This window comes from Dioscorea cayenensis, chromosome 20, assembly GCF_009730915.1.
Source record: "Dioscorea cayenensis subsp. rotundata cultivar TDr96_F1 chromosome 20, TDr96_F1_v2_PseudoChromosome.rev07_lg8_w22 25.fasta, whole genome shotgun sequence".
Lineage (NCBI taxonomy): Eukaryota > Viridiplantae > Streptophyta > Magnoliopsida > Dioscoreales > Dioscoreaceae > Dioscorea > Dioscorea cayenensis.
The window spans coordinates 23,817,274-23,834,422 of NC_052490.1; the positions used below are offsets into that span (position 1 = coordinate 23,817,274).

General features: G+C 36.6%; 1 protein-coding gene across 1 annotated transcript; it reads right to left on the minus strand.

Moving 5' to 3' along the window:
* Positions 1-16,050: 16,050 nt before the first annotated feature.
* On the minus strand, positions 16,051-16,698 carry LOC120251698. The gene has a single exon (XM_039260321.1). The coding sequence runs from the start codon at positions 16,552-16,554 to the stop codon at positions 16,111-16,113; it is 444 nt and encodes a 147-aa protein (XP_039116255.1). The 5' UTR covers positions 16,555-16,698; the 3' UTR covers positions 16,051-16,110.
* Positions 16,699-17,149: the final 451 nt, after the last annotated feature.

Sequence of the window (17,149 nt, forward strand, 5' to 3'; positions counted from 1 at the left end):
ATAGTAAAACACTGTAGCAAGTACTGTTCACAGCTGGCCGAATGAGTATAATAGAGAATCCACACGGGCGTGTGGAAATTCCACACCCCCGTACGAAAAATCCACATGGGCGTGTGGATTCCCAATTCTAACCCTATTTAAGGCCGATTTCAGCCCCGATTTCAGAATTTCTTTTTCTCCATCTTTTCCCTAACTTGAGAGAGGGTTTCGGCTACGGTTTTGAGAGGTATTGGCTAGGGATTTGGAGAGGTTCTATGGCTCCGACATCGTGCTCCGTTTGGAAGAAGGTTAGTAGGAAAGCTTTCGTCGGCACCGATCCGGCGAGGTGTATCCTAGACCGGACAAAGGGACCCTTGGACGAGTAGAGGACTTTCCACAAGACCATCGCCACGACTATCAAAGGGGTTTTCTATGGATTCTTTACTTTTACATTTGATTTCATTGATTGTAATTAGCTCCATGGAGAGCTAAACCCCCTAGTGAGTATTTGGGTATTTTGTGAACCCTAGGATGTATTCGTTTCATTGAACCTCTTTATTATTCTTTCAATTAATTAATGTTTTATTTGATCTAATTTTGAATGCTTGATTGTATGAAATTCCCATAGAGTGACACTAGGGTTGAGAGTTCTTATTGATAACCCATTATAAGTGAGTGACACACCACGAGAGTTAGACAAAGATAGATTGGAGAGGGTTGAGAATGTGAGTCGAGAGGTAGCGAAGCATCCCCTTTCCCCTCCGGTGTGATTTATTCTACCTTCATTTCCTTAAGTTCTTTGTGGTCATAGTAGAGTGAATGGGCTAAAGGATGACCTTCCGCTGGGGATTAATTGTGGCCACGGCTTAATTGTGGCTAGGGCTTAATTGTGGCTACGGACCTTCTCTTTTACTTGTGCTCTCTTTCTTATTCTTTTACTTTTTTTATTTCACATCTTATCACACATATCACTATTCATCTTTCATATAGTTAAGAAACAATTTAAGTGTTTTTATTCTCTATCCCTTGTGGATACGATACCCCACTGATCTGGGATTTTATTACTTCGACAAACCCCTACACTTACGGGACATACGCAAGGGGCGTTGTCATCAGCATCAGCAGGGTGTCATAACAGTCCATCATTGGTCCGACCATTAGCATGCCAGATCATATCAGTAGAAGTCTTAGTCGACATGAAAAGTCTCTGCAGTCGTGGTATTAATGGAAAATACCGTAAAACCTTAATAACTTTCTTCGACTCACGACTACTTTTAGGAATAGCCGCTTCATTATCATCATTCAAACATTCACCGGAATCAGTGGACACCCAGCAAGAATTACCACAAATATGACAAGATTGCTGACCTTCATTATGCTCCCAATATAGCATGAAGTCATTTGGACAACTATGAATTTTTTCATACCCAAAACCCAAATCCTTAATAACTTTCTTCGACTCACGACTACTTTTAGGAATAGCCGCTGAGGGAAAAAATTCTTTTAAAAATTCAATCAAGTGGTCAAGGCCTTTAGCAGTCATCCCGCACATGCATTTCAAATGGAAAAGTCAAATGCAAAAATACAATCTAGAATGTTACGATCCCTCATAAAGTTTGTCGTTCATATCTTCATGCAACTTGTAAAACATTGTCATTTCTTTAGAAGGTTGTTCATCAACTTATATAGGAGCTTCACCTCCATCATTCACCTGAACGTTGAAATCATCGACAGTAGATGGTAGGCCCTCGTTTTAAACTTGATGGATGTTGAAAGCATCCCGCAATAATTCTTCCAAACTATCTGGTCTTGTACGAGAAGTTTGGAAGTGAGGATTGGAGCTTGATGGAGCTGTAAATGTGTTTGTTGGCTCATATATAGGTGACAGTACACGCTCTCCATGAAAAAACCAACATGTGTAACCTTGTAGAATGCCATCACAAACTAAATGTTCAAGCACTGTTTCACGTGTTTGCCAATGGATATTCACACACTTTATGCAAGGGCAAATGATCCTATCATCTTCACTTGAGTTGGCAAATGCAAAATTGAGGAATTGTTCGACTCCATCTTCATATTCTTGACTCAATCGTGACTTACGCATCCAACTCTTATCCATTTCTTCTTAATATATTAAAAAATTATTCACAATATTCTAAATTAAAGCATATTTCACCTTAACACTTTAAGATATACATCAAGGTGAAACTATAGAATTTTTATGTTTTAGCTATTTTTAATCGATGTAAACACATTAGGTCTTATAAATCAAGATGAAACTATGGAAAACATAAGCGAACAAAGAAGGGAATAATTCACATGACTCATAAGTGAGAAGGGAACATCATTCCTTTTCCAAGCACTAGTTTATTGGAATGAAGTTTTAATGATGAAGAAAATTACAATTATTCCATAATGCGTCCTTTTGTAACATAAATATTTAAAGATAAAAGAGATCACTATGATGGTCATACATGTTTCACATGTTAATTTGTTCTTGCTTCGAGCTTCTCTGGAAACTTTATCTTTTTCTTTGAAAGATCCTTAAATACACACACACACACACACACACACACAAAGTTATTAATCTATTTAATATAAACAAGACCTACTTTTTATTTACAATTTGGATAAGTCATTATAAACACACATATTATTATTAGATTTTACCCATGATTTAATCATGTATTAAAATAGAGTGAACTCTTCAATCTATGGCCTGTATCTTAAATAAGAGTGAAATAATTAAACACATGTTTCAAGTAGGAAAACTAACAAATTAATGCTTCAAGAAAAGGCCAATAACAACAAACATTTATACATGCATGATGAGAATGCATGCATAACATTGTTAGCTTAGAAAAAGGTGATTAGATATATATGGAATATCCTTGCTAATTTCATGTCATGCATGTATACCAGCCCAATTTGTCACCACCGCATAATCAAGTAAATTTCTAATGAATAAAGAATGAATAATTTCTCAAAACTGAAAAACTTCTCGTATAGTTATGAGATTTTGAGCAACATATATAACAACTAGTGTTGCAATACCGTCTTTGACATTCTTGAAGACTCTAATTGACATCTTTTTAAATTTTAATGTATAATTTTTAAAAAAAGTCTACATGGAAGTCTATAAACTATGAAAAAAATTAGAACAATTGGTTAGATTCCTAACTGTTTAAAATATAAATAAATAGAAAGCCACTAACCAACTTGATATCTTTTGACCTCTCTTTATATCTTACACCTTTATTCCTCAAATCCCTTCGGTTCCTTTTTAGTCACCAACCTGAATTAAAAGCTCATTAGGTTCCACTTTTCATAAAACCATAATAATATAATAGCATGATCAAAAATCATCAAGTCAAAAACAAACAAACAAAAACAAAAAACAAAAACAAAACAAACCATTGACCAAATAGAACAACTGCTTTATTTCACCACTATACATATGAATAAATAATGGTACAAAACTTTGTTTACATATATATACATAAGCACACAAAGATACACACATAAAAAAAAATATAGGCTTTAAGAGGATCTTTGTATACATTTTTATATGTTCCATTGCTTTAAAGCACATGATAAATAAATACTTTATAAGTTTTAAGCGACAAGGTTTTTCTTTTTTTCTTTTTATTTAAAAAGTTCACTGTTTCACAACCAACATCACTTGATCAACAGTGCACTGTTGATCAATGCTACTACTTTCTATAGAAAACCAAACAAATGAAGAAAAGACTTACCATGTAGTGCATAGATAATATAGACGGCTTAGAATTCCATAAATATTATAGAAAATTACTTTCTATAGAAAACAAAACAAGCTTATCTCAATTCATGATTCTGTTTTTGATACTAAATTAAGGATTGAATAGGTCTCGCTCGTGTTGATTCTCTACGTGATTTGGCACATCAACGACAAAGGGCTCAATATACAGCAAACCAAAGATGCTGATTTGTGAATAATGACTTAAAAAACAAACTCCTATTCTAAATGTTAAAAAAAAGAAAGATTGAAACTATCTCTCTCCTATTGATTACCTACAAAATTCACCACATCAACAAGAAAGAGTTCAATATACAACATTAAAGAGATTTTGATATGTGAATAAAGATTCAAACCACATGAAATATTTGAGAAACAAAATCAAGAACCATCATTCAAACCTTAATGTTCACAAAATTAAAAAAAAACAAAACAAAGAACCCATACATGCAATACCCAAGCGATCCCAACCACTCCCTCAAAAGCTCAATGAACTGCTTACACCGTATTGGTCTCCAAGCCCTATTCCATAGAAGAGCATCGAGATTCATCCATACATCTGATAATTCCCAAGAACCACACAAGACGATAATAAAAAAGAAAAGTCATCCAAAACTCACAACTGACACAATCAAAGGTTATGCCTTTCTCCAATGAAGACGAAGCTCATCAGCATTCAACGATTCCGTTAGCTCCGACGGTACTCGCGGCAATAGCGGCCTTCAAAACCCTAACAAAATAGCTCAATTAATTCTTTCCAAACAAAAACCCAATCAACCACCAGAACCTAAAACAAGAAAACACCCAAAAAAAACTAAATCAACAACATGAAATCCATAATTAACAACACTAAATCACCTTACGAACTCAACAGCTTCAATTGTGCTCAAGAAGTAAAAGAAGACAGGTCAAAAAGAGAACAACGCACGGTGTGGATATAGAGAGAAATAAAGAAGAAACGGGGGAGAGAAATCGAAAGGAAACTGGAAAAGTTTTAATCTTTTCATTAAACTTTAATGGCATTTATTAAACTAAACGCCGTTATATAAATTTTATTTTCGTGGATAATTTTATTTTCGTGGATAATTTTAACCCCAAATCCCGCCAATAATTTTACCGGTGTTCATTCCTAAAATGCCGCCATATTCATTAATATCCCGGCGTTTATTAAAATTATCGCCGCTAAATTAAATATATATTTTCCACATGTTAAATTCTCCAAGCCCATAAATTACCTTACCGGCGTTTTTTTATTTACACGCCGCTAAATAAACACACGTGCCGGCGTCTATTAATCGAAACGCTGCTAATAAAAATTATATATTGAATTTTAATTCATCTTATTTCCCGAATTAATTTGGCGGCGTGTATTTCAATAAACGCCTCTATCGTACCTGCGCTTTTAAAAATAAATGCCGCTAAGGTAAATCTCTTTCCAAGCGAAAATTATGTAAAACCCAGAAAGAATATGGCGGAGTTTATTTCTAATAAACGCTGCTAAAGGAAATATATTGGCGGGGTTTTTTATAAACGCCGCAGAAGCCCTACTTTGGTGTAGTGATTCAGAGCCAATTCAGAGGATCTTATGGGCAAGGCTTACGCTCGTAAAGATGTTCATAAAGATCATCTAGAGGAACTTACAACTAAAGCTTACCACCATAAGAGCAGTCGCAAGAAACAAAACAAGTAAAGCTCACGGTCCATCCCTTATGGCAGTATGTTGGACCATAACAGAAATAGAAGACCTTACGGACGTGACTTACAACCATAAGCGTTCCCATAAAGCTCGCGACTATCTTCTCTAGCTCCTATACAACCACGCCCTTATGCCAGTAAGCATCCCGTAAGCAATTGGGTATATATAGAACTTTTAAGGATTTTTAGGGCATTAAATTATTTTCTTTTGGGATTTTCTTGGAGGTGAAGTTTGGGTAGATAAGAGACGAATCTCCAACACTTTAAGGGGTGATTCCAAGCGGATTCAGATCAACACTCAAGGGGATTAAAGATCGTAATTGTCAAGTTCATCTTTGCGGCGTGCATGGAAGCTTTCTTGGATCTTCTCCCGTGATCCTTCATCGACATGATTGAGAAGGGGGTTTTCATGGATTTTATGTTTCCTCCTATTATTTGTATCTTGGATGCTTACTCCCCATTAATGCGGGGCTAATTTATAGATATTTGGGCATAGTTGAAATCTAGGGTTTATATTTTTGACATTAGTTGTTGGATCTTTGATATTTTAATTATTTTTCTAATGGTAATCATTTCTATTTGAATCTAATTGCGTGTTTGAATGTTAGGTTGCTAACGAGGCGAAAGCCCTAGCTATCATGTTTGGTGTGTTACGTGATGAGAAGAAATTTCCACCTAGCAAAGAAATGCCACAATTCGAGAGAATAGTAAGTACATCTCTAGTTAGGGTACTTTGGAGACTTCGTCTCCCACAATCCTTCCAAGCGGATTTGTGATAATCTCTGTGCTCTTTACAATCATGTGAAGTGGATTTTAGGAGAATCACATCTCTACTCTGTATTCAGATTAGGGATAATCTCTCTCTACGGAGAAGATTATCTATTTAAGAGACTATCATTAGCTCACAGTAAGGTTTCATGGAGTGTTAATGTGATTGTGTGGATGTCTGTATCAGCTCTACGCCTAGTCAATTACTCTTCACTTGAGAAATCAGGGTCCAATATAATTCTAGAAATCTCTCGGTTCAAATAGGATTGCATGCATAAACAACCTTTATCCTGCACTTTATAACCTTTGAGGGATGCTATGTCTGGACATCGCTTTCTTCCTTGACTTATCTCCTATTATATATCTTATTTTCTTATCTTTGCTTGCTTTAGTTTACACACAACATTCGATCACTTAGGCTATTTTTCGGGTTTAGGGTTACTACTAATATTCACTTTCTTCCCTGTGATGGACACTCTGATTATACATACAGTTTTTTACGTAATCTGCACGTACACTTGTGTTCCTATCAAGTTTTTGGCGCCGTTGTCTGGGATAAATAATGATATTAGGAACACTTGAATATCCGTCACTTTAGCTATATCTTTTCTTTCTTCTTTGTTTTTCTTTATTGTTTTCTAATTCTTTTTCTTTTGTTTGATTTTAGTCTATGCCACCAAAGGGAAAGCCAACAAGAATGGTAGAAAGCAAGAGCAATATAGAAATAGTGATTGAAACCGATTGAGAACAACTTAACTGAACGACGTAGGATTTTTGACAATGAGTATTGAGGAAAAGCAATTGAACACCATGGCAGATCAAGGGACCAAGCATAGGATCCTTTTAGATTATGCTCATCCCACTCTTGATGGTTCTCACTCAAATATAGTGTGGCCACTAGTTACAGCTAATAACTTGAAGCTTAATCTTGCATTTGTACAGATATTCCAGAATTCAGTACAGTACCATGGGCCACCAGACGAGGATCCTAATGGTTACAAAGGAGGATTACTCTAGGTAAGTGATATGCTGAAGATCTATAATATTTCCAACGCAATCAGACACCTCCTGTTCCCATTTTCATTGAAAGGAAGAGCTAAGCGGTGGCTCCAGGCCCTTCCTCGAGCATCTGTCACGACTTGGAAGTAACTTGTATGGTCATTCCTGGCCTGTTATTTTCCACCAAGAAGAACGGCCAAGTTTTGTTAGGAGATTACAGCTTATCACACTTGCACACTCAATCACTATTTAAGGCATGGGATAGATTCAAAGACTTTTTAAAGAAATATTTACATCATAATCTCCCTAAATGGATGGAAGTTCAGATTTTTCATCAAGGCCTCAATCAGAGTACTAGGCAGCTCATTGATTCAGTAGTAGGAGGATTAGTTGGCAGTAAGACCCCAGAGGCAGCCAAGAAGTTGATAGAAGAGATAGCCATGAACAACTACTACTGGAACTCGAGAGGCAAGTCAGTTGTGAAGCCAACCGGGATGATTGAGGTTAGTGAAGTTATAGCACTAACAGCTTAGGTGGAAGCTTTGAGTAGAAAAATTGATAACATGTCTACTTCAAAGTCAGATATAGTCAAGATGTGTGATATGTGTCGGGGAGGACATGCCTCAATAGATTGTTTCTTTATAAAAGTGGCACACGGACCCATTGAACAGTTAGATTTCATTGGTAGTGCCCTCCGACAGCAAGGAAACCCCTACAGTGGTACTTATAACCCAGGATGTCAGAATCATTGTAATTTTTTCTTAGGGAAATCAAGGACATCAGTAGAAGCCCCGCCAGGGTTTTCTCATTACCAACAGAATAACAAGAGACTCGCATTGGAGGAAGTACTTACTTGGTTCATTCAAAGCATGAATGTTAAGTTTTAGCAGTCTAATAACCGATTCCAAAGCATAGAGGCATCAATGAAAAACCAATAGGCTTCTCTTCAAAACTTAGAGAATTAGTGAAATAGATAGCTAAACTATTGTCCGAATGTCCTCAAGGAAGTTTGCCGGGTAATACTGAAGCCAATCCCCATGAGCATCTCAAAGCTATCAGTCTTCAGAGTGGTAAAGAGGTGGGGATGGGTAGTGAAAGGGTGATGGAAAAGGAAAAGGGACCAGAAATTGAGATTGTTGAAAGTCCAGTAAAGGAAGGAGAAGCTACTCCAAGTATTGAGAATAGAACACCATCGATGAAGGAGTATGTTCCCTGCCTCCCATACCCATTAAGGTTGAAGAATGATTGTACGGATGAACAATTCATGAGGTTTTTGAATTTGTTGAACAATTGTACATTAATGTACTATTTGTTGAAGCCTTGTTTTAGATGCCAAAGTATGCGAAGTTTCTCAAGGACCTACTAACAAACAAGCGAAAATTCAAAAAGGTATCAACGGTCATATAGAGTGAAGGGAGCTCCGCGTTGCTTCAGAATCAACTTCCGAGGAAACATAAAGATCTAGGCAGTTTTAGTATTCCTTGTAACAATGGTGATTTGGTAAATGAAAAGGCCCTAGCGGATCTAGGTGTTAGTATCAATGTAATACCTTATACCATGTTTAGGAGACTTAGACTTAGTAACATTAAGCCAACTAGGATGACATTGCAATTAGCGGACCGCTCCATTAGGCAACCTAGGGGAATCATAGAAGATGTATTGGTTAAGGTTGACAAATTTATCTTCCCGATGGACTTTGTGATTTTAGATATAGATGAAGATGTTGAAGTGCCCCTCATTCTTGGTAGGCCGTTCCTAGCCACCTCCCTAACCCTAATCGATGTTAGCAATGGTAGGATTGCACTTAGGGTTGGGGATGAGGAAGTTATGTGTTGCTTTATCTGATGCCATAAAATATTCTTCTGCTTTTGATGATACATGTTATTTTCTTGATAAGACTAATTCGATTGTTGATGAATGTGTGTAGAAAATTTTGCACAATGAGCCTTTCGATGAGTCATAGGATGACCCTCACATTGAAGAGACCATCCCTTTGCTTACACCAACATCAAATGAGGAAAGCACGAGTAAGAAGCATTGGCAAGAAGTCACTTCCCACAAGAAAAGCAAAAGAAACCCTTCACCCAAAAGAGGTAAAACCTAAGTCAGTCAACTTCATTAGTAAGTTCTCCATTTTCTCCGATCTTGTACTTGAGCACTATTTTAGGGACATTCATATTGGTTTTGAGGAGTGTTTCTATTTTGAACCTCCTTGACATGTGTATTTCAGGTGCGTCAAGCTTGTGATGTTAAACAATTAGTTCTTGGGAGGCAACCCAAGCAAAATTTTTTTGTGTTTTGTTGAGTTTGAGTCTTTAGTAGTGGTTTGTAGTTTTGCTTGAGTTAGTAATGATTGTTCAGTTTGCCTTGAATTTTTTTGTGTTGGTTCTTGGGAGGCAATCCCTATCAATCTTCATCATATTTATTAGCGTCTTGTAAAATAAAAAGAATCATCATAGCTCCATAAAACAACACAAAACAAAGATGGCAAAACTTGCATTCACAATGTTCTCCATTGAAATTTTTTTTCAGATTGCTATAATCCTTTTGCTACAATGAATTCTGCTACAATGTTGTGCTAAAGTGTCATACGGTTGTATGCAGACCCGTATGGTCTAGTTCATCTTCTCTGGCATTTGCATGTGGGCTGCATATAGCTCGCATGCAACCCATATGGGCTTGGCAGTCAAGCAAAGTGTAAAATCATTTCCCCATTTCTAGCATACCAATGGAATGTACAATATTAGAGCTTAAAATCGGAGGCTAGACAAGCACTAGATCAATCAAATATGGAGGAAAAAATATGAAACAAACATGATCATCATCAAATTATTAACACAAAACTAAAATAAAAACAAACAAACACAACTTACCTAAAAAGACAACAATCTTTCAAACACTTGGGTTGCTTCCCAAGAAGCGTTTGTTTAAAGTCACTAGCTCGATGCACCTCTTTCTAACATTAAGGGGGCTTGAAGAGGGTGTGCCCCTCCCAGCTATATGTGGCATGGCTACTACCTGAAAAGAAGATAATTACTTGCCAGGATGGTGATCTTACGGAGACCTTGAACAAGTTACCTTTAGGCATCCACGAGAAATGCTTGAGCTAGGAATTGCACAATTATGGCTTGAGCGGATCCTTAGATGGTTTAAGCATCATCCTCACTTCTTTAGTGGTCCCGGGCACTTCTCTTTTATGATCGGTGTGTTTTTCAAATTCATTGCCAAGAGCTTGTTCGGTTGACATTGGTGCCCTTTTCCAAAAGGATTGAGAGAGATCCTTTCATCGTCTAGGTTAGAGTTACTGTAGCACCAAACCAAGTTGGGTTTCTTTTGCTTTTCTTGTTACTTTTGAGGGTTGTGAGAGTTTCATTCTTATAAGATCTTTTAGATGAGTTGTTTAGAAAACCCTAGAAGCAATCTTTTACCATTTTGAGCATGTTTTCCTTCATTCTACTTGGTTAAGTTATTGTTAATGGTTGTTGTTGCTTGTGTTGGTTGTTCAATTGCTTCTAGAAGGTGAAACTTCAAGCGAGGGAAAAGAGCCGGTGGAGTAGTGACACTGGAGTTTATAGCTCACCAAGTTCATGAGTGGGAAATTACTAAATAAAGGACTATAAATCATGCATGTTTTCTTATGTTCACATTTCATTCTTGTCTTTGAATGATGACTTATTTTAATTAAGCTTTTGAAATGTTTTCTTTGATTTTTGGAAATTATAGTTAAATCATGATTTAGCTATTCCCCATAATTTCACAAAGAACATCTTATTTTGTTTGGATATCTTACTGTTGATGAGATATTTCATAAGGATGTTTTTCATGGAATTTGATATTTTAGTTATGATGTTAAATGAGATGTGCAAACTATATTGAAGTTCATTCAAATGATGTTATACTTGAAATGTATCTTCAATGATTATTGATAAATAGATGTTTCTTGATTAAAAAGGTTTTCATTTAAGAAGTTATGATCAATCTATTCACTCTTGGAGTGAAAGTTGTATATGTGAGAATTTATGAGCTCTTGATGAGACTTATATTATTGTGTTGATGTATCTACTGAACCTATGGGTTGAATATTGTTTATTTGTTTTGATAGTGACAATGGAGCAGAGCTCTAGTACTTACTACAGTAAGGAATAGAGTTTCCATGGGGCGACCTAGTTGAGGTGGAATAGAGTACTCAGATGAGGTATCACCCTTTTAGGGGATGCGTAGAGAGCTTGGAAGGTGTGCAAGGTTGTGATGCATTCTCCGTAAGTATATAGATTACACACAAGTAATAAAGTGGTACCCCATGAGGGGTAGGGCTGTCAAACCTCAGGAACTGTACTAAAAGTTGTAACCCTTCTTCCGATGTCTAGTTAAGCAAGAATTGGATTGTTTTAAAGAATAGAAACAAGAGAACAAGGAAAGAACATATGAAGATGTTGGGTGATTAGGATCGAGATCTTAACAACAAGAAAGCAATGCCCCAGGACGATCCCTATGAGCTATAGCATGCCGACTTGCTTCTAAAGCCTACCAGGTACATTCTAAAGTTCAAGTGTTTGCTCACAAGAAATGTTGCATCTATGGTTCTCAAGTACACCAAGTTTTGCCAAGGTAACTATGCATTTCAAACACATCAAGTTTTGCAATTACACAAGTAGTCACAACTATATTAATCCATATATCGAGTTTTACCAAGACAATTGCGCACAATCCAACATATCAAGTTATGTAATACAAGATTAAATTCATGAATCTAAAAGAACTCTGTAGACATTACAAACAAGTAGTCAAAGCATACAAAGCATCATAGTTCACGTCCCGGGGCACCATGGACGGTTAGCCCCTCATGGACGGGTACAACGTGGAAAATAAAGAGAAAGAACCAAAGGAAGCAGGCATGACTCCCTTCTTCACAAGGTAATCTTCCTTGTCGAGCTTCGATATACTAACCCCACTTCCCTTGTGCCTCTGACTCATTCTTGATCCCCTTAGAAGGTGTGATGAAGCTTGATCTTCGTTCTCCTCAAAGTCTTCCCAGTGGAGAGAAAATCCCCGAACAAAGATGAGAGTGAAACCCTAAAATCTAGAGTTAAAAGGGCAATTTCAGGCTCAACACGGGCTAAGCACGGTTGTGCTTAGACCGTGTTTCCTTGGTTGAGCCTTTGAGTGAATTAACTGAGCGCTCACCTGGATTTTCTAGTGGGAGGGAGCAAGATCTTGCGTGGACCATGTTTCACTTGAGCGTAATCGTGCTAGGAGCAAGTGAAGTGTGCTTCCCTTGTTAAGCAAACAAATGTATCAAACCTGAAATATTCAATGGGAGGAACACGCTCCTGCCCCGATTGTGTTCGGCCTAAAAGCACCCTCTTGCTTGAGATTTCGCTGGGTATTTCCTCCAGGGAGAGAAAATTAGTGGGACAGAACATGATCGTGCTCTTCCTGTGTTCAGCTTGAGCACTTAGCAAATATCTTCATTCTTCGCTCATTTCATCACTGAATTCACTTCTAAATTGCTTCGAACCCCAAAATCCTGCACATGGAACAACTATACCCAAAATTGCACCGAATATGTACAAAATTATGCTAAAGAATGAGTGTAATAATGAATTGAGGGTAAATAAATATGATATGAAATGCACTCATCAAGTTGGATACCCGGAGTCACCACATTGGTTCTCCAATGCCCAACGGCAAGATACATACATCTTGGTGGCTCCTGACCTAACCAAAGGTAAGGTTAGCGATGGAGGGTTTCCGAAGCTATTTGGGATACTATCGATTATTTTGATTTGTTGATATATCTATTTCTAAACATCCTCAATTATGAGCTATTGAAAGGAACATTTGAACTTGGATTTTAGACACGTATGAATTCTTAGATGATTTCAAAAGGTTTTATCATGCATTTCATTGAGGACAGTTTAAACTCTTATGCTACTTGTTATTTAAATTATCTTCATTATTGTGGGAAATTGAAACATGTTTTGATATTGTGTTTCTTATTTAAACATGTGTGAGCTATAGTCCATGTTTAGCCCCTCACTGAGTATACTTTAGTGTTAACTTGTTGATCAAGTGTAAGAATATTGATGTATGTATTTATTAATGAACTATTCTTTGTGATTATAAATGTGTTGTACATGGAATAGGTTAGCCTTACGGCGATATGTCACGTGTGGGACATGCAGGATGAGGCGTGACATTATTAGTTTCGCTAGGTGTATTGTGAGTTAGAATTCACTCAACCTTTCATGCAATCACTCTCACAAGCACACACAAACTAAAGAGAAAAGAGGCACACCAAATTGATAAAGCACTTTGGCACGTCACTTCCCTACATCTAGAGGGCAAAGCGAAGATAAAAATCCACTGAAATAGGAAAATAAACATGAGTATAACTCTCGCACTCATCCTCACAAAGATTAATATAAACCTTCTCTAGATTGCACAATGCTCACTTTCTCTCACCCACACTTGGGTTTCTCCGGTGTCTCATCCTAAATCTTAGATCAAAGTCTCTTATATAAATATCTCCACATCCCGAATATAGCATCTCTCTTTTAGGATTTCTGTAACTCCTAATTTAGACACTTTCCAAACCCAGATGTTACAACTCATGTTGTAACCAAGCTTGCAACTAGTTCCTCTTGCTGACCTTGACTAAGTCGTAGCTTTTGTTGCAATGTGACCTACAGACATCTCTGGTCTTCCTGGCTATGTCCAAGTCTGTGTTAATCTAGTCAAATCCTTGCAATCTCGACTAACCAGCAACTAGCTCACCTCCTCATACCCTATCAGCAGTACCCTAGCAATTGGAGACGCTCCATATGGCGCTCTCCATTATACCAAAGATAGTCTTCAACAATCTTTCAAAGGATATTTAAATCTTCTACCAAACTTGATATTCAAGTAATCAAAGTTTAATCTTCACAATCTTCCAATTACTAAACTTGAACTTCCATTTATTTAAATTTAGTTCTTCACAATCTTCTAGCTTTCAAACTTGATCTTCCATTCATCCAAGTTTGGTTCTTCTCAATGATGTCTTCAATATTCTCCATTTATAGTTGCATCATTAAATAGCTCCACCCATAAGTAGCTTCCATCTTCATTTAGCCTTGACCCACGTTGGTTACTTAGATCTTCCTTTCCTAATTTGTGCCTCCATATAGCTTTGTTACCAAACTGAAGTTTAGTGAGATTTTAAACTTGAAGTAGTTGCACTAAATAGCTCCATCCATATTTAGCTATTCCCTTCAATCTGAACTTCAAGTGATTGTGCTAAATATAGTATTCATAATAAGATCTTGTCCTCCAAGTAGTTGTAACCCATGTTGGATCTTCTTGTCAAATATAGATGATGCCTTTTGGTATTAGGTTTGCCTCCATATGGTCATTGCTTGTTTGCTCTTGGAGTCACATCTTCTTTGCATTTCATAGCTCTTTCAAGTCTTGCCACATCACCATGATCTCCACATCATCTTGCTATATCATCATGCTTGGCCACATCACTTCCAGTTGCCACATCATCACCAACACATGTCAAATGATGCCAACTAAGGAGCCTCAAATCTAACAAATTTATATAAAGAGAAATTAATTTTAATTAAATTTACCATCCTACTCATTCTGTTACCAATTCTAATTGGCTGTTTTTAATTGGATCAGTTTGGAAAAAAAACTAAAATCACATTATTTCATATTTTAATATTTTAGATCGAATAAACTAAATTGATTGAACGCACAACCTTAGCCTCGCTGGCATTTGGCAGTTGACACCTACAAAGCATGATGTGAACAAAAGAACAATGAGTCAGCTCGATGCTAAGAACAGAGTCACCATATTGTAAAGTGGATGTATGGTGCTGACAACAATGAATAATACACTGATGGTAACTTACAAGGACTTCAATTTGTTTTCTATTAAGTCTTGAGATAGCGTCTAAGGTTTTTTCTTTTTATTATTATGATTGTTATAATGTGTTTGAAAACACCCATGTAATTTATTAAATTCCATTTGAGGGAAAATGAAGTAAAGGAAAAGAAAAATCTTTCAGTAGATTTATTTGGTTTACTTGTCATTCATTCATTCGTTCAGATAATGTAAAACCTGGCACAATAAGGAAATTTCCCTTTCATGCATGATTTGTTTTTTTATTTATTCACATCTTCAAGTAATCCCAATGTCTTCTAAATGCCATGTTTGTTAGAGAGACAAAACTGATCAAAAAATTAGTATACTTGTTTACTTTTGCTATTGTCTAATTAAGTTGTTAAAACTAAAATAAATATTGTTTCCCTTATGATTATTTGTGCCAACTGAAGCAAATTTTATTCTTCACATAAATTTGTTCTCTAATCTAATTCTGAACTGATTAGTGCAAAACCTAGAATCTTCATTATTATTATTATTATTATTATTATTATTATTATTATTATGTAAATTTCCTCCTGCAATCCCACAACTCTAAAGAGCAATTGAAAGAACAGAGAAATTTTTTATTGATCCAATGCTCTCTGCCTTGTACCCTTAACCTTCTTCTCCCTGTTCAAACTTTTTCCATCCAAAACAATCTCAAACACAGACATCAAAACAAACTGAAATAAAAAAAAAATGGAGATGCCAATTAGAGTAAGGAATTCATATGTTTCTTTACTTATCAATTTTATAAACTACCAAACATGTTTTCTCAATCTTCTCCCTATTAACTTAGTACAATAAAAAGACTAGAGAAAAAAGAAAATTCATTTCTCCAAATTCTCTCTGCCTTGTAACCTTATCTTCTTCTCCCATCTCTTTCTAATTCACACACAACCACAAAGAGACTAACTCGTACATAAAATTATATAAATATAGATGTGGATGAGTTGAACCTCAGAAGTGATCTGTTTGCTTATGAAGTAGCTACAACAGGGTGGAAAGCAAAAGAAGGGAGAGGACTACGGAGAGGAGAACGAGGAGTTGGGATCTCAGAGAGCTGTTTACCATTGTTATCATAGTATATAACCCCAGAGAAATCAAGAGGTTGACACTTTTCACCCATCAATATACTCCTTCTCCATACTCCTCCTCCCCCATACTCTTCTTCTACTTCTTTTTCTTCTTCTTGAGGACTTCGGATCTTTTTCCTGTTTTGTTTATGTTTGAAGAAAGGGAGGTAACTGGCGCCACGGGCGATCAGTGGCATGGTTTTGCGGCGGACGGGGGCGGCAGCGGCAGCGAGCTTTGAGGCGCTGATGGTGGAGTGGTCGCGGAGTTTCTTGGCTGCGCGTGAGACGTGCTTTGTGCAGACGGACATGAGGGTGGTGACGGAGTGGATGACCTCAGTCATGGTCATCTTGCACGCAGACACAGATTGTGTTGTTGGGTATTTTGTTTACAGATGATGAAGAGGCAGGGGCAGTTGAAATTAATGATGATTAATTTATAGAGGCTTGCTTCTTGTTGAGGAGGAGACTGTTTCAAGCCTTCTTCAACTTGGCATAATAATGCTTGTATTTTGACTGTAGACTTTGACTCTTAATAATCTTTTATTTTATTTATTTATTTATTTATTTTTGGAGGTTATCTGTCCCTCTATTTTTCTTGCACAACGCATAAAATAAAAAATAAAAAATAACATAGGGGACCACCAGGCACTTTGTAGTTTGTAGTGGACAAGGCTGCTAAAACTAAAGAGACTGATTCAGTCCAAGGAAATTTTTTACTTAGCTTTTTTTTTTTTTTAATTTAATTTGTTCAGTTTAAATTGGGGTGCCTGATAGAACGTATCTAAACATTAAACTATATGTCAAGGCTAGGTTTCCCCTTGATTAATTAGAAAAGATAGTGGGTTGATAAGAATTTTCAAAACTCATTTTGGACTCTGATTGATATGGAGAGGCATGTTTCTGAGAAAACTAAAATAGGGCAGATATATAGTGGAGGACAAC

What these genes read in the sequence shown, in the direction of transcription:
- LOC120251698 (XM_039260321.1), bottom strand. Translation starts at nt 16,554, where the DNA reads ATGACCATGACTGAGGTCATCCACTCCGTCACCACCCTCATGTCCGTC.